Source organism: Bos indicus, chromosome 26, assembly GCF_029378745.1.
Source record: "Bos indicus isolate NIAB-ARS_2022 breed Sahiwal x Tharparkar chromosome 26, NIAB-ARS_B.indTharparkar_mat_pri_1.0, whole genome shotgun sequence".
Classification (NCBI taxonomy): domain Eukaryota; kingdom Metazoa; phylum Chordata; class Mammalia; order Artiodactyla; family Bovidae; genus Bos; species Bos indicus.
Genome location: NC_091785.1, coordinates 45,002,420 through 45,029,921, shown reverse-complemented (window position 1 = coordinate 45,029,921; position 27,502 = coordinate 45,002,420). Strand labels below are relative to the sequence as shown.

Here is a 27,502-nt window from a genome sequence, read left to right as displayed (position 1 = left end):
GGACTGTGAAGAAAGCTGAGTGCCGAAGAATTGATGCTTTTGAACTGTGGTGTTGGAGAAGACTCTTGAGAGTCCCTTGGACTGCAAGGAGATCCAACCAGCCCATTCTAAAGGAGATCAGTCCTGAGTGTTCATTGGAAGGACTGATGCTGAAGCTGAAACTCCAATACTTTGGCCACCTCATGTGAAGAGTTGACTCATTGGAAAAGACCCTGATGCTGGGAGGGATTGGGGGCAGGAGGAGAAGGGGACAACAGAAGATGAGATGGCTGGATGGCATCACCGATTCAATGGACATGAGTTTGGGTGAACTTTGGGAGTTGGTGATGGACAGGGAGGCCTGGCGTGCTGCAATTCATGGGGTCGCAAAGAGTCGGACACGACTGAGCGACTGAACTGAACTGAACACAATAAATGCAATACACTTGAATCATCTCAAAACCATCCCCACCTTCACTCCCATTTGTGGAAAAATTGTCTTCCACAGAACTGGTTCCTGGTGCCAAAAGGTTGGGAACCTCTACTCTAAAGCAGAGTATCACTGTTTCCTGGAAACCTCCACGTTACCTCTTGCAGCACAAAGCAGGATTCAGAAAGTTGCCTTCAATACTCGGTAACATGCAGGCATTTGCAGAAACACCAGTCATGGGCACCGTTTCTGCAGATCATAGTCACTGATTGAAAGTTGAGCAGTGATACTTTAACAATTAATTTCTAATATCTCTTTAGCCAAGCCATGCATGCACTCCACTAAGTTGGGGGTGGCCAAGCAGCTCTTGCTGGATGGAAAACCCACCTTCCGAAACCAAGCAAAAGGTTGAGTGAACTCCCAGCAGCAAGAGTCAGACAATCAGGATGCCTCCTGACAAAATAAGAGCAGGCAAGTTGCAATCTTAATTCGGTGAGTCTTCAGACACTTTATTCAATGTAGTTTGCTTTTATGGTGAACTATTATAAGATTTCCAAGTATCCTTCTCTACCAAGTAGACAGCAAGAGGCATACCCAGTGAGAATTTCTCAGACCCTGGAGAACTGGGGCCAGGGGGCACCTTCCGGGACTGACAGTCCTGCCAGTGCCCCCACCCCCACAGTGAGCCACTACCGACCCACGCGCCCCAGGAGACCCTCCAACACTAGCAGCCCTGCCGGTTCCCAACTGTTGCTCTGCTCGAATCTTTTGATGGCCAACCAGATAATGCGTCTGCTAACAGGATGAAGACTCCTTGGGTATCATGGCTGCTGACTCAAATGAGAGGGAAAACAAGTCGATGAGAGACGTTAAGCAAGAAAGATGTGTACTGAGAGCAAGCTATGTATAATGCATAAAACAATATTAGCAAGCATGGTTCAACTGTCAAAAAAAAAAGGGGATTGCTCAGATCTTATTTAGACTTTACTAAGTATGCTTCCTCTCCTGACTTTCTATCAGCATCTTCTCAATCAAGGATAAAATAGTACTTATATTACCCATGAAGAAATGAGCTGCCTTTTCGTATTGTTGTAAAGTTGCTAAGTCATGTCCAACACTTGCGACCACATGAACTGTAGCCCGCCAGATTCTCTTTCCATGGGACTTCCCAGGCTAGAATACTGGAGTGGGTTGTCATTTTCTCCTCCTGGAGATCTTGCCAACCCAGGGATCAAACCTGTATCTCCTGCGTCTCCTGCATCGGCAGGCAGATTCTTTACCACTTGAGCCACCTGGGAAGGACCTCCTCTTCCTATGAGGCAGGACAACTTTTTGCCTCATTCAGTAGAATTGTGTCTTGTGAGACATTGTAGGATGCCAGAGGAAAATGATTGTCTTTATTATTTCATGTAAAGGCACGAGGAATCCTATGTGTATTCATGAGGAATGCATTCTTCAGCAGAGGGGGCCCCCAAATAGTTAAATAAAATAGGTCAAAACTTTAAGTCTAATGGGGCTAAAGGATAATGGGGCTCTATCCTTGGGCTTCCCAGGTGGCACTAGTGGTAAAGAACCCGCCTGCCAGTGCAGGAGACCCAAGAGATGTGAGTTCGATCCCTGCGTTGGGAAGATCCCCTGGAGGAGGGCCTGGCAACCCACTCCAGTGCTCTTGCCTGGAGAATCCCGTGGACAGGGGAGCCTAGTGGGCTACAGTCCATGGAGTCACAAAGAGTCGGGACATGTCTGAGCACAACACAGCACATCTTGATTCCTTATAGGAGACTGGATTCCATCAAATGTTCATGACAGATAAATGTCTGGGGGGCAGAGCTGCGAGGGATGGGGGTGCTGGGAAAGAGGTCTAAAGGCTGTGACCTATACATTGTGCCCTTGTGTTTTCTTTGAGGACCATTCAGACAGCCCCCTGGGTGCGGCCGTGACCCTGGCACACGAGCTGGGCCACAATTTTGGGATGAACCATGACACCCTGGAGAGAGGCTGCAGCTGCAAGACGGCCGCCGACAAAGGAGGCTGCATCATGAACCCTTCAACCGGGCAAGTACTCTTGCTTCAGCTGCTCCCGGAGCCGGGTGGCGGCCAGGGATGCATATCAGGAAACAGCTGGGCAAAGAGCGCCCTGGTTTTCTGGCCAGAGCACTTGTGGAAGCTTCCAGAAAGAAAGTCCATGAACTGGACTCCTTGGAGAGAAGCACCCGGATTGCAGAGCATAGGGCATGTGGCCTGAGCTCTTCGCTAAGTGGTGGGCCCGGATATGGCCTTTGTTTAGAGATCGCAAATAACCCTAGAATCCCCTGCATGTGGTTTTGATTTGTGCCTACAGCTCCTTCTGGGCCTGGTAAAGCCACCAGGCAAAGGGGGTGCGATCAGATGGGTGCTAGGTGGGGATATGTGTCTTCTCTCTGGGTCGGCCCTAGGGTGGAGGATCTAAGTGTCATTAGCTTGGGGACTTGTAGGGTCCTTACTGCTGATACCACATCCCCTTCTCAAATCTTCAGTGACTTTCCCTCCTCGGTAAGTTATGTCATTCTTCCTTGCTTCATGGTTTTCTGAAATTCTATATTTGATTCACCCAGGAAAAAAAAAAAGGAAGACAGTTTAATTATTGGAGCATTCAGAGGAGGTGGAAATAGATGCAGCTTGGAATGATTCCAGATTCCAATGCATTCCTATGCCTCTAAGTGTCCCTCCCAAACTAGATGTTGTGCTACAGTAGGAAGATTTTCATCAGTGAAGGAAAATGTGCCCTTGTGTTGGTGCCAGCTCCTTTTTTATACCCTGAGACCTTCCCAGTGCTTATCTTCATGGCACTTCCTAGGCCAAACCTGCTCCCTGGGTTTGCCAAAAGAAGCACTGGCAGCAAGAAGCAGGTGCCGACGGGCATCCTAAGGGCTGGCCTTCGTGAGGTCGTGATGTGCAGGGGGCACCTGCTTAAAGAGGATTAGAAGTCCCAGCAGAGGGATGGACTGTTACAGAATGTGGTAACGCTTTTGCAACTGATAGCCTCATGGGCCTCCTCTCAAATGGCTTGTGAGGCTGGACTGCAGGCTCACATGGTGGGCATTGTCCTTTCACCAGAGCTGGTCCCTGAGCCATCTCATCCCAGCAAGGCCCTGCATCTCCTGTCCATCATCCATTACCACCATCAGCACAGAATGGCATCGTTTTTGCTTGAGGTTCTGTCTTAAGCACAATTCAAGGGACTCACCAAGACCTCATAGAAGAACTTGCTGTCTGAGTCTGAGATGGCAGAAGCCATGAACCTGAGCCGGAAGTGAAAGTACTGGGTTGGCAAAAAAATTCATCTGGATGTTTCCATAACATCTTACAGAAAAACCCAAATGAAATTTTTGACCAACCCAATATCTTAGGTCCGATACCAACAGGAAGGGAAATGCTGCAAAACTCTAGATTTCAACCAAGGGAACATCCTCAAAAGGGGCAGTTTGCTCCAAGAAATAATGTACCCCATGTCATTGGAACTCCCTGGGCAGGGGCAGAATAACTGTTTGTTGGGTATTTGGAGCAAAGAATCTCTTCTTGGGGGTGAGGCTGGGCCAGGGGCTGTGGCTGTCTTCTGTCTCCAATATTCCACCAGCCCAGATAGGGTGCAGCATCACGGGCAGCTCACTGTGTGAATCTCTGAGGATGAGATTGGCAGAAAGCTGATGTGAAATTGAACGGTTTTCATGCTTTCTCATTCTTAACGAGCTCAAAGTGGCCACAGGAAATTCACTCTGTGCTTAATATCCCTGATCATCAAGTAGGCACAAATACACCAGCCTATATTGCTTCCAAAAGCGGCTCTCAAGACTGAAGAAGATTGTGTTGTTAATATTGTTAATGATTCAGAACTCTTGATTTAAAAAGGCCAGTAGAAGATAAGAGAGTCTAAACTGGGAACACTAGACTGGGATTTTAAGAGACCTGAGAGCCTCAATTCTGATACCAGCTGTTTTTGGCAAAACAGACAAATTAGTAACCCTACTGGCTCTTACATTTTTTATCAGTAAAATGAGTGAGTTAGTCTTTATCCTTCTTCCACTCCTTCCTCCATCAATCTATTCATCGTTTGTTCCATCTGCCTGTACATCCATCTAGTCATCCATCCATCCATCCATCTGTTCATTGTGTACATTGTTCCATCCATCCATCCACCCATTCTTTTGCTTGCTTGTTCACACATTAAACAAATACTCTGACCCAGGTTTGTTGTTGTGGGGAATGCACAGATGAGCAAGGCCCTCCAGCTCTGAAATTCACACAATTCTGGAGGTATAATGGCAAGGCTCTGCTTTCTGGTACCCTCTGTAATTTCGTGTAAATCCCTTCAGCTTGGAACGTCTTCATGACGGTGTTTAAGGATTCGAGCCAAATTACCCAGGAGATATTTGAAAATCATAGGTAGAAATGGTATTGTTAAGAGCTCAGCAAATCACTTTAAAAGCCTTTTTTTTTTTTTTTTTTCTTACCAGGGGTTTGCTAATAGCTTTTCCTTGATTTATACCTTATTAGCGATTTCTAAGTTTCCTCTTTTGCTGAGCTTGTGCTTTTGTGTAAATCTTTTCTATTTGGTTCTCATTTGTGATCCCACATTCCTGTCCAGAGAGTGGTGTTTTTAATTTTCTCAGATGGTGAGAAACTTCCTAAGCAAGTGGGTGAATTAATCACAAAAGCCCACAGTAAGGGGGAGGTCGAGCGTTCCGGCCACCTCAGTCATCCATCACCCACTGTAGAATTTCCAGGCTGCTTTTAATCTCCAGCATTATCTCAACGTGGTCATTCTCTTACCTCATAGGGTCCCCATGAGAGTGAGAGAGTGGATTAAATGAGATCATATGTCTTTGTAAATTACAAATCATTCCACAAATAGACAGTGTTATTATTATTATTGTTTAGCTCACAGGAACCATGGAACCATTGAAGAGTTAAAGGCTCTTTTTTCCCCAGGATTCCTGCTCATAGTTGCTGGAAAGCATTTCTAGTGCCGTGTGAGCGCCCATGGTTTCTGTGTGAATGGCTCATTTTCAGCTGGCCCATGTCCAAACCTTCCTCCCAACTTCCTCCCCACTGCTGATTCAGACATGAGTAGCAAATGTTAAAAATGTGATTTAAGTCTCAGCCCCAAAGGTGACTTGCAAAGAGATGAATCAGGGACTGCTTTCATGATATGTAACTCTCCCAGAATCAAAAAGAAACAAGTGTTGCAGATGGTTTAAAGGAAAGAAATGCATTCCTTAATACCCCTTGTTTATTCCTTATCAAAACATTCCAGAATTCTAACTCTGAAATTTCACCAACTGCCATCATTGACGAATGGGACCCAAAGGCCTGGAAACGGAGGGTGGAGGAGAGCTCTTTTAAACATGGGTGTCATGACTTCAGTTGCATGTTACAGAAATAGTTGGAGGGGTATCCTTACGGGGTCATATCATTAATTACTACAGGTCTTTGAGTGTGTGTGAGAGTGTGTGTTTTATGTCTTTGGATAGTTAACACTAAGACCTGTCTTGGAAATCACTCTTTGGCAAAAGCAAAATCTGGGGATTGGAGTGGGAGTTTGAACTCAGTTGAGTCCATCCATTAATGAGCTTCTTGGAGCATTTGGCCTTAAGGGGTTGAGAGCTAAGTATGCCACATTTATGGGAGTAAGAAAAATAATTTGAATAATGTGAGCACTTTGGGGAAAGAATATTTAGTGTAATAGTAAATGTCACTTCCGAGAGTAGGAAAAAAGGCAGGGTTAGTATTCAGAAATTACTGTCAGAACCTCCTCTTATTTTTTGTGGAAAATTTCCTGTTAAGATGAGAGTTAGAGTCGTAGAGCCATCTCATGACGGGATACAGCTGGACTGAAGCACTCAGTGACTCAGTTCCTGTAGCGGGTTATGCGCTTGGATAGATGGTGAAATTATTTCAACCATGAACAGCACACATCCTTTTCTTATCCTCATGGAACTTGAACTCTTGTGAGGAAGACAGCTTTGGAAAGCAGTAAATTAAAAACTGCAGGTTGAAAGGAGATCTGCAACTAAGGCAAAGGAAAAGGGTGGAAAGCAGACATGTTGGCTGGGGGACCGGACGTTAATTAGTGGTTTGGGGAAGAACTGTGGAGATGACATTTAAGCCAAGACCAGAAGGTGTCCCAGGTGGCTCAGTGGTAAAGTATCTGCCTGCCAATGCAGGAGACTCAAGAGATGCAGGTTTGATCTCTGGGTCGGGAAGATCCCCTGGAGGGAAGCATGGCAACCCACCCCAGTATTCTTACCTGGACTAAGTCTTTTCTGTTTGAAATTTCACTTTGCTGTTTCTCCAGTAAGGTTCTTTAAGGACTCTACATCCAAGAACCACAAAAGAGCACTTCCACATTGTACATGGGTGTCTCTGGAAAGAATTACTGCCATAGTTTTCATGCTGATCCTAAGATTTGGAGTTTGGGGCTGTTGGGTTTTGTTTATTCCAGGCTGACAAACAATTCTCAAGCAAAGAATGTGCTGCCCGATTGCCAACAGGCAGTGGAGGGCAGTGCGTTCAGCGCCCAGTATAACATGGGCTGAGAAAATAAACGAGGGAGGGTCACCGCTTGCTCACCAGGGGTGTCGATCGTTTACATTCCGCTGAGGTTGGGCGTTCACAAATACCATCTACAACTAGATCAAATAACCGCATTTAAGGTGGAAGCATCGCCAGTCCACTTCCGCAGAAGTGTGGATAATTGGCTCATTCGATTCCGTATAATTCAATTCAGGAAACATTCACTGCATGCTTCCTTGCTGCACAGCTGTCCAGATGTGGAGCACAGCTGGATGGCTCCATCCAAGTTCACCCTTCTCTCTGGAAAACTGAGAGGACGTGGGCTCCGCCCTCAACCCCAGACAAGCCAGCTACAGGAAACAGGGCCAGGGAACCAATTACAGCAAAAGCTCTCCTTGACTCAGCTAGTATTTTGGGGAACCTGTGTGTCTGACCCCAAGGAGCAGAGTGGGCCAGTGGACCCCAATGGCAGGACCCTTGAATTCTAGGCCCTTCTATGTGACGAGGAAGATAGACAAGCAGACTGGTGATTGCAGACCCAAAGCTCAGGGATCTCCTCTGGGACATTTGGGTGTCATGGGGCTTGCAGTCAGGGCACCTAATCTATTTGTACAATACTAAGTATCATAACTTCATCTATAAATATATAAGTTGTGCCTCTAAAAGATAAAAAAAATTTTAAATATTACCATAATAGCAGTTAACACCTTAAAAAAAAATTACCAATCATTTATTATGAACAAGGAGCGAGGTTGGAAGGGGTGTGCACTGGGAATATTCCAGAGTGAAGTCCAGTCTGAACCAATGTCAGAAGAATTGCATAGGGTTAGTCTGACTCTTCTCGAGAATTCCTAGCTTGTGTTACAGGAAAATTTAATTTATATTTGAGGCAGCTTCTACCCCTGATGACTCAGATGGTAGAGAATCTGCCTGCAACACAGGAGACTCGAGTATAATCCCTGGGTCAGGAAGATCCCCTGGAGTAGGGACTGGCTACCCACTCCAGTATTCTTGCCTGGAGAATTCCATGGACAGAGGAGCCTGGCAGGCTACAATCTATGGGGTCACAAAGAGTTAGTTAGACACGACTGAGCAATTAACGCTTTCACTTTTCTATCTGAAAATGTGATTCAAGAAACTAAAATTGACTGTACTTTTCAGTGAAAACTTCCCAAGTTTCAGATGTGGCAGGAATTGACAAAAATCCAATGTCTCTGGAAAGTCTATACCTTTCAAAGAACTTGCTTTCTTGAAGAATCAGTGCAAAATATACATAATTAAAACTCACCCCCTTTTGAAATTTGAGGATCTATCTGAGGTCTTGAAATACGCTTATTATAAGGTGATTTTATAAGCATGGGACTGGAGAAAATTATTTCCCCATATCAGCTCTTCATTTGAGGGTGAGTTTTTTTTTTTTTTTTCTCAATGAAAAGTTTAAGAAAGTCTTCACTTCTTCCAAGTACAGCGGAAGGGATGGAAATCTTTACCCAAGGAGATAAAAAGAAAAACAAACAGCAACAAAATGAGGAACTCTAGTAACGTTAAAACACTATAGGTTAGAATCAATTTAATTATCCAACCAGAGTAATTGAGTTGGCTACTTCCCGATGTAACCATAAAGGGGAAATGAACTGGCAGGAGAGCCCCTCAGTACAGACTATACTTATTTCCTCTCCACAGGACTAGATTTTGCTCACTGAAAAATGAAAGGATTTGTCTGCAATCAGTGCAGACTTGGGATAGTAATAGTCACTGCCCAAGGGCATGTAGAATGTCTGCTCCTCTTAAGCTGGATACAAACCAGAGGTCAAGCTGGGAAGACCATTCCACGTGGCCTCTCCTCCTTGAATATCCAATTTGGAGGAAATGAACAGAGGCAAAGTTGACTTGGACCCTAGATGGCACTGGGGTGTCCTCTTTCATCCGTCAAAGGTGTGAGGTGGGTGTAGTTATAGCCATTTTAAAGATGAGGTGATGGAGCTCAGAAAGTTAAATGAATTGCTTATGTTTTCAAAAATACCCAAGTGGAAGCCCCAGGATGTAAGGCTGAGTCCCCAGAAGCCAAGCCCCTGACTCTCCACCTTGCTGTGTCTTATCTCCAGTAAGCTTGTGTGGCAGCTGTGAACCTCAGAAAGAGGAGAAGGGCATCTACTTGGGGGTTCTGGTCAGAGGAAGATGCTCTTGCTTCCCACCTCAGGCTCCCAGGGAGCTCCGTGGTCCAGACTAGATGGGACTAGGCCGGCCATGCCACCCTGCCTCCCAGGGTCCTCGCCACCACCTGCCTCCTTGGTTGTTTTGCTGCGTTCAGGCTTCATGTGGGGACTGAAGCCTCCTCAGTCCAGAGCCTTGTCCCCGTGTGACTTCTCGAAGCAGGAGGGCTGGCCCGTTTTTAAGCATTTAGTTCTGCAAATCTCCTTCAACTTATGTTACAACAGCAGAGAATTATTTCCTGTCATTGCTCGTTAATCCAGCATTTTATTTGTGGTAGAACATGTGTGAAAACATTGCTGCTGAAATTCAGCCAATACCTCCCCCCTTACACACACACACACACACACACACACACACACACACACACAGCTTCCTCCTTTCCCCAGGACACTGCTGCTGAAGTTTTGCCAGTACTTGCCCCCTTACACACAAACAACACACACACACACACACACACACACACACACACATATACACACACACACACAGAGCTTCTTCCTTTCCCTAAACATGTGGCACAGAACCTGCAGTATAACGTCAAGGGTAAGTTCTGGGCCTCTCTGTGACCAACAGTATTCAGAGGGACCCACTTTAAGCTCTAGTGGGTCATGAATTTTGTCTGTTTTATTCACTGTTAAATCCCCAGCACCTAGAATATAGTAGTGCCTAGTGCTAAGTGCTAAGTCACTTCAGTCGTGTCCGACTCTGTGCGACCCCATAGACGGTAGCCCACCAGGCTCCGCCATCCGTGGGATTCTCCAGGCAAGAACACTGGAGTGGGTTGCCATTTCCTTCTCCAGTGCATGAAAGTGAAAAGTGAAAGTGAAGTCGCTCAGTCGTGTCCGACTCTTATCGACCCCATGGATTGCAGCCTAACAGGTTCCTCCGCCACTGGAGTGGGGTGCCATTGCCTTCTCTGATAGTAGTGCCTGGTATATAGTAAATTTCAATAAATACTTCTGGACTGAAAGGATGGATGGATGGAAAGATGGATATATGGATAGAAGGATGGATATATGGATGGAAGGATGGATGGAAGGGTGGGTGGTTGAATGGATGGGTGATGGATGGGTAGATAGGCTGATGTTGGAGTGGGCTGATAGTAGATGGATAGATGGATGGTGATTCCAGCACAATCAGATGTGTGCAGAGTTAATAGCTAAACTTTTTTTTTTTTTTGCATGTAATGTAAATACCTTGCATGTAATGCCCTGCACGTAATGGCTAAACTTCCAGGGAGAAGATTCTGAGACCATCATCTTTTCTACTATGGTATTGGCTGCAGCATCATCATTTTCTTTTATTGTATATTCCACATCAGCTACAATGGACTTATGATAACTCACAAGAACAGAAACGATACAATAAAAACAAAAATAAAAAAGAATAAGGACAGAGAAACCCCTGGTAAACAGAAGGTTGAGCCCATTGTTTCCTGTTTTAAACTCCATGGAGACCACAGAGTAATTTGCTTTTAAAAGGCAGAGTCCTTCCAGAAGTGGCTTCTCCTAAAAGCCTGTGTTTAATTTTAACAAAGTAGGAGGCTGAAAATAGAAAATCTAAAAGTAGTTGTAAGAATAAGGCCCTGGAGATCTCATAGATTACTCCCCAGCTTACAAAGATCTTTCTCAGTTAATCGTCACAGTTCTACAAGCAAAGGGCAGAAACAGTCACCTCCATTAGACAGACGAGAAAACCGGGGTTCAGAAAGGCCAGAGGCTCACAGTAGATCAGTATCAGACTCAAAACATCAGCCCGCAGCCTCTGGCTCCTGCCTCTCACCTATTCCCTGGCCCCTCACCAGGTGGCCTTGAGCAAAGGAACCTTCCATTTCCAATCCCCGGGGCAATGGAAGGGGAAGGAGACCTAGAGAGTCATCCTCACCACTCTCGAGTTGCAGGCTGCCCTGATGGCTACCCCAGCATCGGGAGCTCAGTGATGTTAGAACAGGGCTGAGTAGACTTCAGCCTTTGTTGGATAGCTTGGAAGTATCTCCCATGACCACCTTTGCGATCATGTTTGGTTAAAAGTGTCCTCCCTGTTAGAAACTTGCAGAATGAGCAGATGTGACCACCAGAGGGGTCTACACAGGTCTGTCTCCTGGGGCAGGAGGCAAGGACACAGTTACCTCGACATGTAAACTGCCCTCTGTTAAGCCCTGGATCTGTTTAGTGTGTCAAAGCCCAAGCCCTGACGAGCCCCACGCAGGGACAGTGGCCTCTTCTTGTAACGAAGCCGAGACACCGCCTCTGGGGGGCTGGCCCCCTTTCGTGTGACACTGGTCCCCTGGCCTGAGTCCCCTGTCTTGCGGGACTGGATTCAGCAAAGAGCCATCAGAGCACAGAAGTAAAAGGGCTACTTTCTAGGAACGCCCAGTGGCCGCCTACGCACCTCTCAAGTGACCAGAGCTCAGCTGGTCTCCTTCTTTATTAAAAATTCTGGCCAATTACATTTACACTTTAATTAATTTCCGGGGAGGAGGGGGAGAGGAGGTGCAGAGGTCAAAGGTCACATGTTAAAACCATGAATTATAATGTGCCGGCAGATGGCTCCATTCTGGGCCCCAGGTGTTTGCTATTAACAATGGACATGTCCTACTAAGGACGTTTTTGATCATTCGCTCCTGGCCTGGTGGTTTTCCTTGCCGTCTGCGGCCCATCTGGCGGCCCGCGGGGTTAAGCATTTGCTCCTCGTGTGGTCACTTTCCATTCCTGGGCTTGGCACGAGGTTGAAGCCGCCAGGGTTCTGTTCTGCCATGTGAGCCCGAGTGTTCAGGGTCACACCGGGTACCCCTGGCCCGGCAGAGTGGGGCTTGGATCCACACACCCCTCACCAACCCCCAGAAAACCCCCAGCAGAGTCCCGTGCGTTCCAGTGGACAGCGCTGTCCTCTACTGGCAGCTTGCTGGGACCCACGGGCTCACAACCGCCCTCACGTGTGTGAGAGTGCAGGTGTGCTCCGTAAATCCCGACATCCGGCCCCAAGGAGGTTTGGGGAGATGCTCGAAGGCACCCTTGGAGCCGCAGGCACGGCGGTGGCCTTCACTGTTACCTGCGCCCCGCCACCTCCTCCTAGATGCCCTCACGGCTCCCCACCATTTATGCCAGGTCACATCCGAGGCTGCCCCGAGGGCCCTGCCCTGGGGGTGACGCGGCTCCTGGAGGCCTCCTGACTGCCCTCGAGGCAGCATGGTCATAGAGAAGAAGCACGGGCCTTCAGGTAAGCAAGTTGGGGTTTCAGTCTTGACAGTGGAACCAAAGGACTACGGCAAGGTGCCTAACCTCTCTGCACCTCGGTTTGCTCACCTGTAAAATAGGAATGCTATAGTCTGACTCACCAGGCAGTCCGTGAGCCAGGATGCCCACTAAGCTCCTGGCCCACAGCAGGGCCTGGCTCAAGAGTGGTAACTGCTTTTCATGCTTATTAACACAGACATGCGGAATGAGATGAAGTCAATAGCGCCTGAAACTGGGTGACCTTGAACGGCACCCCAGCCCTGCCAGGCTGCTGCTGACAAAGGCCAGTCATCTTGGGTGCAGACACCACCACCCACTCCAACAGGACATGCCTCTTGGTCGCTCCTAAATTCTTTGTGTGGTGATCATAAGATTTTATTCCAGGGCATAATTGTGAAAAATCTGAAGATTTTTCTCAAGACGGCCTCAGAACTTTGGGGTTGAAACTTGGCTGAGCAAACCCGTCCCAACCAAGACCTCTTGCACCCACTGCTGTAAGTAGGCCCTGCATCCCCCCCAGGAAGAGAAGACGGCATCAGCATGAGGCTGGTGCTCCTGGAGGACCTAGGAATGCGTTGAACTGGCCCTGAACTGTGAGTTACTGTTTGTTTTTGGAAAAGCTCTCCAAGCTGGTTTTGGATTTAGTGACAAAGAGTCAGGAGGTCTGTGTTGTCAGAGAATGGGTCGTGGGGAGGGTCAGGTCGGTCTGTCTGTGGTCACATTCCCCTCCCAGCTCCCTCCTAGGCCTGGGCTATGGAGGAAAAGGTTGCAGGAATTTGGGGAAATACGTTTTGGAAAAAGTTCCAGGAACTGAGAACCACTGCAACCACACAGCAGGTAACAGTCATCTAAACAGCAGCTTTGTGAGTGTTGGTGGCTCAGCTGGTTGTTTATGCTCCTAAGCCCATGTTCTGGTTCAGCTCACAACAGCCCAGCCCTTCGAGAATGAGCAGCGTCTTTGACACCACATATGTATTAAATCGAGGGATCCTGTTTAACTGCTTGATCATGCCTTTGCCTCCTGAATCATCTTTCTCTCGAGTTGACTTGTACTTGCAGTTTTGCCATTTAAAGAGGGCTACGCTGGGGCTACAATTGTCATAAAGTCTGTACCCTGTTGAAAAATGTTTCTAAGCGCAAGGCACTGGCGACCTGTAACTCGAAATAGCCAAAGCAGCACCTCTAAATAAGGAAGAGAGATACACATTCTTTCAGGCAAATACTGGCAACTAGCATCTTTGAAATTAACCAAAGACGCTCCCGTTTTTGTGAGTCTCACTTGTCCTCTCCCTCAACACCCGAGGGAGTTGTTGTTATTCCCAGTATAGATGTGAAGACTGAGACTTGGGTGTAAGACTGAGCTTTAGTTTTAACAGATGCGTGCTCAGACTGAAGTCTTCCAATTTCGATTCTCCTCCGTCTCCTCTGTGCCTTGTAAAGAAGAGCCTCCCAGGCCTGTTGCATCCATCACTTTCACCGTCAGGAGAAAATAAAACTCCATTCCAGTTGTAGGAAGAAATCAGTGGGAAGCAGAAAGTCAGCAACGTATTTCCCCAAAACAGTATCCCTTTACCATCTAATCATTTATTGGCTGTAAAAGATGTGAAGTTTTCTTTCTTCATTTCCAATCGAGTTAAACAGAAATCTGGGTGACTTCCCATCCCTGATTTCCTGCGATGCTGGCTTCTCCTGTCACACGGTTGTGTCAGCTTCAAGCTGTTCTCAGCAGCTGCCCACGTTCTGCCATCCTTCTTGCTGCAGTCACCTGCCTTTCTTTCCTGCAGTCAGCATGTGGGCTGTTGTCACTCCCAGAGCTTGGAGCTGGGGAACCCCAGGTTCTTTGGGACCCAGCACACACTGATTAACGAGGCAAGGAAGTCGAAGAAGACGGAGAGCAGTGACCTGCAGCCCCGGTGAATCCAGCCTGATTGCTGCTGCTTGCCCGGGCTGCCTAATTGCCAACAAGAGAAGATAATTCCCAGAGAGCTTTTGCAAGGCAGATAACGCCCTACTTCCACTGTCAGGCTTGATAAATGGTCTTAGTATGATTCACCCCCAGGAATACAGCCGTGAGACACACAATAGGCTCCTACAAGAAAAGAGTTTTCTGACTGCACATTTGTCAAAGTAAAAGTAACCCCTAATAATGTTTTACTTGGCAGCTTGGTGACGGCTGAAATATTAAGCTGTGACTGCATTTATGGTGGGAAGCCGTAAGTGGCATTCCGCTTTTGGAAAGTAGGTTCTGTGTATGTGTTTTCTCCAGAATCAATGCAGCTGTCTGTTTCATCAGCTTTTTCTTTCTAATCTTGCATTCAGCATGGTAAATTTACCCCCAAGTGTCCTTGGTATTTAAATATTAGGAAAAAGGCAGACGTGTCTTAACTAAGAAGGTCACACCTAAGCAGGAGCCGGTCACCCTGGCATGGTGTCTGCAAGAAATTCTCTGCCCGTGAACTGAAAGCAGCCTTTTTTTCTGGGTCCTTACGTATAATCATTGTAAAGCCTTCTTGTGCCAAGGGAAAGTATCATGCAGAAAGGCCTCTTTTCTGAATAGTTCTCCAGTTTTATTGCTTTGCATCAGCCTGTCACTGCTATATGTCAATTCAATTAGCTGCTGTCCTGACGTATTTGGGATGATTTATGAAAAGTATTAAAAAGCACATTATGATGAGTTTGCCAAAAGCTCTAGAAGAAACTGAGGCTTGTCTTTTTTAAACTACCCACCATGGGCTGCACGGGATCCTCAATGTCATGAACAACTACATGGCCTAATTCAATGTTCTTTTCATTAATTGTCTAAGGAGTAAGGCTATAAAATAAGGGAACAAAATGAGCTAAAAGAAGGCAGAACTATCATACTTTGGAGTTCAAAGCGAGTGGGAGGAATTTGCTTCAAAACAGAAACATCTTTCTGTTCAGTCAGGATCTTCTGGCACCTTAAAGTACAACGATTAATCAGTTCAACTGCTCTAATATTTAACAATATTTGAAAATTCATTTGTGACTTGAATTTGACTTTAAGATTCTCATGAAATTTCTAGCACATACCTGCGGTCACGTAAGGTTTCAAAATGCTGTACATTGAGCTTTTCTTAGAAAAATCAAACCATGGGGGAAAACAGAACTATTTCTAATTTAAGTGCAAGAAAAGTGACCTGCAAGGCACATGGTTTGTATTTCTTATCATTCACACCAATAAGTGTGGCTTTGTCCATGTATTATCTTTATAGCATTTGAATTTTAAACCTAGGTCACTTGCTCCCAATCTTTAATTTTGATCATTTGGTAAATCACCAGCACCATCAGGTGATGAATAGATACACAAATTGTGATGTAATCTTACTTCCCATGGAATACTATTCAGTCATTGAAATAAATGAAGTACTGAGAGTGCTACAGCGTGGATGACCCTTGGAAATATGTTGAAAGAAGCCAGACATGAAAGGTCACACGTTGGAAGGTTCCATTTACACGAAATGTCCTGACCAGACAAATCCAGAGAGAGACAGCAGAGTTGTGGTCGACAGGAACTGGAGGAGTGGGGGTGAGGAGTGTCTGCTTCATGGGCTGGCTTTTTTTTGGGGGGGGGGGGCGGCGCTCAGGAAAACGTTCTGGAATAAGTGGTGATGTTTGTGTAACACCATAAATGCATAAACGCTGGGGATTGTGTATTTCTAAGTGGTGATTTTGTCATGTGGATTTTACTTCGGTTTAAAATGAAGTCACCTGGAGAGCTTGTTGAAACACAGTCGTGGGGCCCCCACCCCTGAGTTCTTCCAGGGCAGCAGGTCCAGGTGGGGTCTGAGCATCTCCATTTCTGCTGGGTTGCCGGGTGATACTGATGCTGGGACCACTTGAGGGGCTCTGATTCAGGCAGGTGTTGAGTTGAGAGAATGGTTCCTCCTCCGTATGTAAGTCCGAGCATCAGGGCCGTACTGATCACTGTCCATATCTCAGCAGTTTACTGTGGAAAATCCAGGGCTGAACTGATATCCTCAGTGAGCAGAGTTTTTTAAATAACCACACTTGGGATCAGATCTAGGCTCTGCCATCTCCCAACTTTGCTTTGCCTTTTTATTTTGCTTGTATGTTCAGTCAGGTACAACTCTTTGCAGCCCCATGGACTATAGCCTGCCAGGCTTCTCTGTCCGTGGGATTATCCCAGCAAGAACACTGGAGTGAGAACTCTTAAATGCCTTCACCTCATTTGCAAAATAGGGATAACAAACCTATTTCATGGGGTTGTTTTAAAGTGTAAATTTAAAACAGCATAAAGAAGAAAATATTACTATGAGAGAGTACCCACCATATCATCTAGCTTAAAGCAGGTTCTCAAGTTATTCCAAATATATATACATCAATTCAGTGTAATGAATATGCTTATATATTTGCATAATTTATACATGTGGATAAATGTGCATAATGTGAATGCATTTCTAGCATTTTAGTTATATGGGTGAAGAGGCAGTGAGTGGCCGTGTCCGGTAGTTCCCTTGACAGAGGTCAGCAAGGAAAGACGGGGAAGCCTGGAGCCACAGTTCAATCATCACAGGATCCTCCTCAGAGCTCTGAAACAGCTGCTGCTCCTGTGAGTGAGCAGATGAATGGAGGAGGAGTGAGCATGCCACCCAAAAGGCTTCATTTTGGTGTCATCAGAAGTCAGAAGCAGGGTTGGTACCTGGGAAGCAGGGCGATGAGCTTGGCCGTGCCAAGCATTTTCCTGGAGTCATTCTTTCCTGTGGCTATGTGTGTAAATCAGGATTCTATTATAGTTAGATCTAATATTTGGTATCATCAAATTCCCTTATCTCTTGACCTGAAATCATTTTACTTTTTATTGAAGCATAGTTGATGTATAATGTGTCGATTTCTGCTGTACAGCAAAACGGATCAGTTATACACTCTTAGCCTTTCCTGTTACTGGTTTATCACAAGGTGCTGAATGTAGATCTCTATGCTGTACAGTAGGGCCTTGGTGTTTATCCACTCCTTCTATATACTAGTTTACATTTGTTAACCCCAAACTCCCTTTCCCCGCCTCCCTCACCCCCCACCTTGGCAACCACACGTCCATTCTGTGTCTATGAGTTTGTTTTGTAGATAAGGTCATTACTGTCATATTTTAGATTCCATGTGTAAGTGATAACATATGGCATTTGTCTTTCTTTCTGATCGACTTCACTTAGCATGATAATCTCTAGTTGCATCCATGATTATGGCATCTGGCCCCATCACTTCATGGGAAATAGATGGGGAAACAGTGGCTGACTTTATTTTTATGGGCTCCAAAATCACTGCAGATGGTGACTGCAGCCATGAAATTAAAAGACACTTACTCCTTGGAAGGAAAGTTATCACCAACCTAGATAGCATATTCAAAAGCAGAGACATTACTTTGCCAACAAAGGTCCGTCTAGTCAAGGCTATGGTTTTTCCAGTGGTCATGTATGGATGTGAGAGTTGGACTATAAAGAAGGCTGAGCGCCAAAGAATTGATGCTTTGGAACTGTGGTGTTGGAGAAGACTCTGGAGAGTCCCTTGGACAGCAAGGAGATCCAACCAGTCCATTCTAAAGGAGATCAGTCCTGGGTGTTCATTGGAAGGACTGATGCTGAAGCTGAAACTCCAGTACTTTGGCCACCTCATGCGAAAAGTTGACTCATTGGAAAAGACTGATGCTGGGAGGGATTGGGTGCAGGAGGAGAAGGGGACGACAGAGGATGAGATGGCTGGATGGCATCATTGACTCGATGGATGTGAGTCTGGGTGAACTCTGGGAGTTGGTGATGGACAGGGAGGCCTGGCGTGCTGCGATTCATGGGATTGCAGAGTCGGACATGACTGAGTGGCTGAACTGAACTGAACACACCGTGGTATGATGTGCCATGTCTGCTTTATCCGTTCCTCTGCTGATGGACATTTAGGTTGCTTTCACGTCTTGGCTATTGTGAATGGTGATGCTGTGAACATAAGAGTGCGTGTATCTTTTTGGATACAGTTTTGTTTGCATGTATGCCCAGGAGTGGGATTGCTTGATCATACGGCAACTCTAGTTTTTTTGAGAAACCTCCATACTGTTCTCCGTAGGGGCTACTCCAGTTCATATTCCTACCAACAGTGTAGAAGGGCTCCCTTTTCTCCACACCTTGTCCAGTATTTGTTAGTTGTAGGTTTTGCGATGGTGGCTGTTCTGACTGGTGTGAGGTGGTACTTCAAGGTAGTTCTGATTTGCATGAAACCATTTTAGATGACTGAATTCTGTCTCTCTCCGGGGCGCATTGGGTTAGGTATAGTTTTTAGGTACTCTCTTCTTCCCTGCCACACACTGGTCAACCAGGAGGACTCCAGCATCAGACCCTTGTTTGTCAGTCAAAACTAGTTTGGTTTAAAAAAAAATGTGGGGAGGAATACTAGTTTGAAATTATTATGAAAAGTACCTTAAGCAGTTATCAATGCCTGGTCCATGCAGGGCAATGCTCCTCTCCCCCTTTAATGATGTTCCATGGTCATCTTTTGCCATCCACCTGACCTCAGAGGGCCTAGGAGTCTTCTCTGGGGAGGGGGTCACTCCTCTGGGTATGTGTCACTGAAAGAAGAACCTGCTGCTGTCTGCTGAACAAAGTCCTCTAGGACTGTCACACCTGCCCATACCCCTTTGCACCGGCTCCTCCCTCTGCCTAGAACATTCTTCCTCCTGGTGCATCCAGCTTTTTCCCTCAGATCCCAAATGCCTGCCTTCCTGTGCGGTCTTCCCTGATCATCTTCCCCTAAGAGGTCAAGACCTCCTATATCCTTGCCCCCTGACCTGTCTTACTTTTCTCCTTCGTGTTCATTCCTTTCTAACACATAATTTACTCCCTTATCTTCTGTATTATCTGCCTGCCCCACCACATGCAAGCTCCACCATGGCCAAGATTTGGGTGTGTGTTTTATTCACTCCGGTCTCTCCAGGACCTGGTACAATACTTTGCACTCAGGTGTTGAATAAATACTTGCATAATAATTGAATGATGAGTGACAGGTTACTCTCTGCTCTTATTCCTCCAAAGCCTGACTTTCTCTAAATGTCCCCCAATAAGGCTCAGGAATATTCTATCAGAGAGAAATAGTCACTGTTCCCCATGATGAGAAATCATGAAAGGATGAAGGCAGGTGAAGAACGCTCCCTGGTCACATCACCATTTGTCATCCAATGAGAGGTCTTGGAGGATGCAAGTGGCCTTTTTCCATTCTCCCTTAGAGGGGAAATGTTGACCAGTCCCCACGGAGAGGACTGTATGGGAAAGTATGGGGAAGGGTTGCAGCCTTCCTAAAGGGTCTTGCAGCCCTGGGCTCCCTCAGAGCGAGTCAGGAAGGTCCAGATCGGAGGGAAAGATGCCCCACTCACTGTGCTCGGGGCAGGAGCTGTGAGCTGGCAGCTGGTGGAGGTTTTCCTTGTCCCGACTTTGAAGTCAGGTGTCACGCCGGTGAAACTGGGCTGCTTGGTGTAAGACCCAGCTCTGTGCTGGGAGTGATGGAACAAAGGACCGGTGTCAGTGACCTCCTCCACACCTCGTGGCCATGCTGTTCTGTTGTTAAAACAGGGACCTCTCTATGACAGCCTAGAGGGGTGGGTTGGGGTGGGCGGAGGGAGTTCAAGAGCGAGCGGATGGGTGGGTACCTACAGCTGATTCATGCTGATGTATGGCAGAAACCAATGCAACATTGTAAAGCAATCATCCTTCCGTTAAAAATAAAGTTAAAAAACAAGCAGACGAAGGCACCTCGAGGAATTAGTGCCTGGACGCTCTTCCTCAGAGCAAGGTTGAGAAGCTGTGAATTGGATGGATGTTATCCATGACACGAAACAAGAAAAAACTTTTAAGAGCATCTGGGCTTTGTCCTTCAACAGAATAGGAGAAAGGAAAAAAAAAAAACCTAAGAACAAGAAACGTCCTGTTACACAGATAACTCGAGTCTTATCTGACCATACCCAGCACAGACACGCAGTCATTTTTTGCTACTAGTGATCTGTTCTCCTCTCCCAGATGCTCTGAATTTAAATGCTGAACTTACACTGATCTCATCTTGTTTCTGTTCCTTTTTTAATGTCAACCCCCCGCTAAAAAAAAAAATTAAAATGTATTTCTTTTGAAAGACAGTGAGATCGGAGTGCTTGTCGGAGCTGTGCCTGGAGCTGGTCTCAGCCCTGCACATGTCTTGCTGCCTTGGGAACTGGGTGGTTGATAACCCCTCCTTCACTGGGCTTCTCTCAGCTGCTGTGAATCTTGGTGTAAACCCTTCCCGAGGCTCACAGTCGATCCAAGTGCCTCTCCTAACTCCTTGTTACCGTTTTCTAGAAATCAGTTTCCTCCCAGAATGAACTGGCAAGCTCTCATCACAACACCTGGTTAGGCATTGTTGGCGTGAGAGTGAGATTTAGCCTCCAGGATCAGGCCTGAGATGGGGCATTCTGGGAAAAGCTCACACAGGAGAAGGTTCAATCTCTTCTACTGCAAAGGACTGTTTTCTATCCCCTGTGCAATACATCGTATTTTCCACACAAAGCCCTTCTCAATGGACAGAATTACACTCTTTCTTATGGTTCGTCATCTGAAGCTATTCAGCATCACTTTGATACCAGGAATAATCAGTCTGTCTGCCCAGGAAAGTTACAGAGAGTTCAAAAGGAACTTTGTTACAGCACTCCAGATAAGTCTTGGTTTATTGCTGGTGTATCCGAGAGCAAGACTTTGCATGTATTAATTTGCCTGTAGATTAGAATTATACTTCAGAGTTAATAACTGAGATTGATAGAAAACACTTGGGGAGACAGCAGGATTAACCATTTGGCCCTGGAACCCATCACGGTCTTGAAATATTTCCAGATTCAGTCATTGAATGGTGGCTAGTCTGTCATCCTCAGGGAGACAGAGCAGCACGCGTTGGTTTGGCCAGTTGACTGGGATCCAATCATAATGTCATCCTCTAAACGTCAGCATGGGAGAGGATGCTTGGGCTTGCTGGTGGGCAGGCTCTGCTGGCTCACTAAGTGATAAAACTTGGGTTTCTGGTGGGCTTAGCCCTTATAATTGCTGCCTAAGGCATGGGGAAATGCGTTCGTAAGAGAGTCAGATGTTGTGTATATGTTAGGGAACACTAGCAGCTGTAGGAAGAAGCCCCGGTTTCCAGTGGCTTACCGTCCTGGGTGGGGGTTCCCTTCCATGTGCTGCTGTGGGGCTCTGCGCTGTGCGGTGAGTCGGGAGCAGGTGACGTTCTGCCTCATTCCCTGCTAGGATGCTGGGATGTTCTGAACTCAGCTGGCCACAGGGAAGAGGAAGGAATCGCCACTTAATTGCATGCCATTTCACCCCTGCTAATTCCGTCACCAAGAATTGTCACACAGCCCGTCCAGGTGTGAGGGGGCTGGCATACCCCTCGCGGCCAGGGGAGGGGGAGATTGAGCTTTGTGGGGACATCGGCCAACTTGGCCACATTCTTTGCAGGCCTGGTTTTTAGAGACAAGAGCAGGACCCGCACTTCTGACCTCCTCTGTTCTTTTAAGGCTGTGCCTGAGGAGACAGCAATTTGCCCTTCATGGGTCCAAACCAGTATCAGCTGTGCTCTGACCACTGGCCCCCGGTGGAAATGATGTCCGTGAAGCCAGGGAGCTGATAAGCTCAGTCATTTGTACCTTCCCCCTGCCTCAGGGTAGCAATTGCCTTTATTACTATTTTTAATTGAAGTATAGTTGATTTACAATGTGTTAGTTTCTAGTGTACAGCAAAGTAATTCAGTTATATATACTTTTTGATTCTTTTCATTATAGGTTATTAAAAGATACGTATTAATATATCATTCCCTGTGCTATATATTAGGTCTTGTTGGTTTTGTTGTTCAGTCGCATCCAACTCTTTGAGACCCCATGGGCTGTAGCACACCAGGCTTCCCTGTCCATCACCAGCTCGCAGATCTTGCTCAAACTCATGTCCATCGAGTTGGTGATGCCATCCAGCCATCTCATCCCCTGTCGTCCCCTTCTTCTTCTGCCTTCAGTCTTTCCCAGCATCAGGGTCTTTTTCCAGTGAATCAGATCTTTACATCAAGTGGCCAAAGTATTGGAGCGTCAGCATCAGTTCATCCAATGAATATTCAGGGTTGATTTCCTTTAGGTTTGACGGTTTGATCTCCTTGCAGCCCAAGGGACTCTCAAGAATCTTCTCCTTGTTGGTTATCTGTTTTATATATAGTAGTTTGTTATCTGCTAACCCCAACCCCCTAATCTATCCCTCTCTCCCTTCTGCTTTGGTAACCATAAGTTTGTTTTCTATGTCTGAGAGTCTATTTCTGTAAATAAGTTTATTTTTATTATTTTTTATATTCCACATATAAGTGATATCAGGTGATTTGTCTTTCTCTGAATTCTCTTAATATGGTAATCTCTACGTCCATCCATGTTGGTGCAGATGGCATTGTTCATCCTTTTTATGGCTGAGTAATATTCCCTTGTACATATATGGACCACACCTTCTTCATCCATTCATCTATTGATGAGCATTTAGGTTGTTCCCACATGTTGGCTATCGTAAATATTGCCGCTATAAACATAGGTTGCATGTGTCCTTTTTAAATTAGTCTTCATCTTTTCTGGATATATGTCCAGGAGTGGGATTGCAGAATCATACGGTGACTCTATTTTTAGTGTTTTTAAGGACCCTCCATGCTGTTCTCCCTAGTAGCTGCGCCAATTTACATCCCCACCAACAGTGTAGGAGGGCTCCCTCTTCTCCACACCCTCTCCAGCCTTTATTATGTGTAGACTTTCTGATGATGGCCATTCCGAGCAATGAAGTTAAAAAACTTCCTCACATAGTTATATTACAAGCTACGGGTCCTGAGTCTTCACTCTCCATCATATCATTTCACACAGAACTATTAATGATGTCTGCAATGAGACACTGTCTAGAGTTGTCGATTTGAAAACCATCCAAGGATCGTTTCTTGGGGGATAAAGCACCCGTGGCTTAGACGGTAAAGAATCTGCCTGCAATGCAGGAGACCCAGGTTCCATCTCTGGGTCAGGAAGATCCCCTGGATAAGGGAACGGCAAACCACTCCAGTATTCTCTCCTGGAGAATTCTGTGGACAGAGAGGAGCCTGGCAGGCTACAGTTCACGGGATCACAAAGAGCCAAGATATGACTGAGCCAGTAGCACTTCCTCATTCAGTGGTGCTGGAACGGTGCAGGATTGGATGCAGGGTTTAGAAGGTGCCTCATTTTAGAGCATTCAAGCTTTTGTTCATTGAGAGAGTGACCACCCGCCCAGATGATGCCCGTGGGTACCACTCGCACTGGCACAAGAAGGGTGATGCACAGCCCATTCTGTTCCCTGACGACTGACATCCGGCCTCCTTCCTGCAGGTTCCCGTTCCCCATGATGTTCAGCAGCTGCAGCAGGAAGGACCTGGAGGCCAGCCTGCAGAAGGGCATGGGCATGTGTCTGTTCAACCTGCCGGAAGTGAAGCAGTCCTTCGGGGGCCAGAAGTGCGGGAATGGATACGTTGAAGAAGGAGAGGAATGTGACTGTGGGGAACCAGAGGTAAGAGAAACGTTTACAGGACATTTGTCTCATGTTTACAGCTGGGCCAACCAGCAAGAATTTGAATAGTGCTGGAGAATCAGGATGGGAAAGTCCTAGGGCCACCTTGAGCAAGCTTCATAAGCCAGGATGGCCTTCTTGAATGCTAAGTATTGCGTGAATTAAGTTGTATCACTGGTTTAAAGAGATAAAGAATCTTCTCTGTTGAAGGACACGGCAGTCTCGGGAAGATGAGGACAAGAACAATGAAAAAGCATTTAGCTTTGAATTTGACAGAGAAGAAAGCCTTGGAATGCTGGCTTCAAATGGCTAGTAAGCCCCAAGTCTTTCTCTCTGCAAGGTGTGCAGCCCGAGGGGAATTTGAATAAGCAGCGTTCATGTTTAACCAAGAGCGGCCTCCCGAGTTGAAATTCTGCCCTTGTCTCCACAGCCTCCTCTGTATGTGTGACCTGAGGCTCCCAGTCTCCTGCCTCTCAGCTTGTCAGCTTTCAGAAGCAATAAGCCAGAGCAGAGAACATTTTTAATCCAGCAAAAGGCTTATTTCACCCTGCTTTCCAGCCACTGTCAGGACATTTTCGTGCTTTCATAGGGCCCAGGGTAAAGTTAATCAACATCAAAATTGTAGCAGCCATTTTTTTTTTTTAAATCTCTGAATAATCTTGGGAAGGAGAGAGAAAGGGCACAGCGAGACTGCCTGGTAAAACAAGAGCCCCCTCAAAGTTTGGAGAAGGTTGTGTTTAGAATAAATCAAAGTCACCCGGTTGCATAGCAGGCTGTCTACACGTGCGAGTCCCGCTCTGGGAGCTTATGCAAGCTGCAGTGGTAGACAAGTTCAAGGTGGGTATTAGCTAAATTCACAAATGGGCCTGGTGAGGGCTTAGGAAGAGCACATCTTGGAGGGCTGCTCTCAAAGGGGGATTCTAGGATGGAAGGAGACTTGTGCTGAGATTCTGAGACTTCCCTTGCATCGCTGTGTTCATCAGACAAACAGCTGGTTGTGGACTCCTCATCGTATCCCACCCTCTCCAATCCTCTGAGCTTTTCCATGGCAGCAGGAATAATCCTGGACTCTATCTGACCATTCCTGTAAGAATATTAAAAGTGAATATAAGTGCTCGGGGACAGGGGTTGAAGAGGCAGGTTGATCAAGTGTTTCTGTGCCCTTGCTAAATTCAGGATTCACCCAGGGTCACAGCGCTGTCCATGAGGCTGTTTAATTTTGCTCACAGCACACAAAGCTTGGTTACTACACAGGAACAAAATCCTAATTATGGCCTTACAGAAACTCTTTTTGATGAGTGGAGGAAAACTTGAAACCATCATGGGATAGGTTATACAAAGGGGAAATTGTTCAGAGATTTTTTTCTAATTGCTTAAAGGAAAAAAAACAGTTTAAATTATTCCTGTTTCTCAGGAGAGGTCAGGTTGACTTGAAATGGTTTATCTTTTGTTTGAGCTCCTTGTAATTGTTTATTAATTTGAATAAATTTGGCAGCTCTCCCTGAAGCCACGAACTCTCAGGTTTGGGATGACTCTATTACCAGAGTCATTTATTCCATAGACCAGCATGACCACCGGCATCCCTTCCTCCCTCCACATCAGCAGGGTGAATGTCACCACGGTTACCATTTCTACCACATCACTGTTGTCATTTCCACCACCGCCTCATCTTCATTTCCACTGCCGTCACCAGCATCGCATCAGCAAATCCTTGAGTGCCTGAAATTTGCCATGGATATTGTGACCTTCTCTTTTACCCCCATCAAGGAGTCATTCAGCTTTGACAGGGAGGTTACTGTCTCTCCAGGCAACTTACTGCCTTGCAGGACAGATTTTTATGAACCCAGACTCCTTGCTTAGGCAGAGCTATACTCTCCCTGCATGTTATTCTATGTGGAGGGCCCTCATTTAATAAGTCCTTGATATCTGAAGAGAACTCTCAATCTCTTCATCCAGAGTTCTTTCTCCCAAGAAATCTTTGAAAGTCACGGGCAAGCTTTTTGCCTCAATTTTTAGTTTTCTAATTTTTAATTTTTTTTATTTGTTGACTTTTTAAGGTTTAAGGTCACACTGCGCTCTGATGGTATGAAAGCCCATTTCCAGGTTCCAAACTGACCAATACTTTAGTGAACCTGGGTTCTTTATTGCCCCACTCAGCGCTCAAGCACGGTAAATAACCATCATGGCTTTGTTTCCTATCAGCCCATGCATCCCCTGGACACCACCACTCTGGTGTCACCACCTCGGTGAGTAAATGGGTCAGAACCACTGTCCCAGCTCACGGTGGGACCCAGCTTCTGCTCTCAGAAATAATGGCCACTCTTTTCAAGAAGATGCATTGTTACCTCAGCCCAGTTCATGGTTACTAGGAACCTCTGCCTACTACCTACAACCCAAGAATGACAATCAGGGCATTTGCTGAAAATCCTCTCACGGCTTCATTACTCTTCAGTCGTTGGAGGCTGAGCGTTTGTCGACTCTGTTGAACTTCTCTATTGAACACTAAAATAATAGCTGCACCAACGGATGAAGCATTTGTCTCTTCTGATAAACAGAGTTCTGCAGAAGAAATAGATTCTGGGTAGTTAAAAGGCAAGTGAGTGCTGAAGCCTTGAGTCCGGGACATTAGATTTATATCCACCATAAGGGTTTCCTGACAACTCGCTCATTCTTCCAAGCTAATAGGGTTGAAAAAGCAGCCTTATCTCCTTGTTTAAAGTCAATTGCATGCCAGTAGCTTGCAAATATCTTTTAAATTTAGTTATCTTGCTCACATTATCAATCCCTTTTGAAGTCAAAACCATGCTATTTGGCTTCGTTTCCATTTGAACTTCTGTGTATATTATTTAGCAGTTTCCTCGGGGGGATTGGGACCTGGTTCTTAAAGGGTCTTACAAACCAGTTTTAGGATGGCTGATGTACCTTAGAGGTGCAAGGGAGTCTGTGATCTGTCAGCGGCCCACGTGCCATTACAAGAGCCATTTAGCGCATCCGTACAGGACGGCATCGTCACACCTGCAGTGACACTGATCAGCATTACCACTGATGGACTCCGCTTATAAAAACACAACAAGTTCCTGAATGTTTTAGGCTTGTAAATCCATGAGTTGGAATTCCTTACTATCCTGAAAGTTACAGTATTGGCTTCAGGTTGGCAGTTTTCTCCTACTGTATATATTACACACTCTGGATGTTTATGAAGTCCTTGAGCAAATTTAAAATTGAATAACCTGGGGTGTATGTGTAATAGGAGTGAGCAGTCACTGGGAACATCGTTCATAGAGTTTTACACGGGATACAGTTGACATATCCTGGTTGAGCCATAAATCTTCTGGGTTATCAATGTTTTATTCACTGCATTTATGATACTGATGATAAATTCATTCATGGGAGATGGTTTGGGGAGTAAACTGTTACACTATGAAAATAGTATGTGATGGGCCTGTAGCCAATAACATATAAATTCTTCAGCACAAACCATATATAAGAGAAAATAAAGGGACATTGAT

The 27,502-nt window shown here is 46.0% G+C and overlaps 1 protein-coding gene across 1 annotated transcript in view; it reads left to right on the top strand.

The window, feature by feature from the left end:
- Positions 1-27,502, top strand: part of ADAM12 (ADAM metallopeptidase domain 12) — a 394,035-nt gene that overhangs the window by 305,705 nt on the left and 60,828 nt on the right. Inside the window, exons 11-12 of the mRNA XM_070781066.1 lie at positions 2,316-2,464; positions 23,816-23,993. Coding sequence (XP_070637167.1) covers positions 2,316-2,464; positions 23,816-23,993 — 327 coding nt within the window. The remainder of the gene's footprint in view (positions 1-2,315; positions 2,465-23,815; positions 23,994-27,502) is intronic.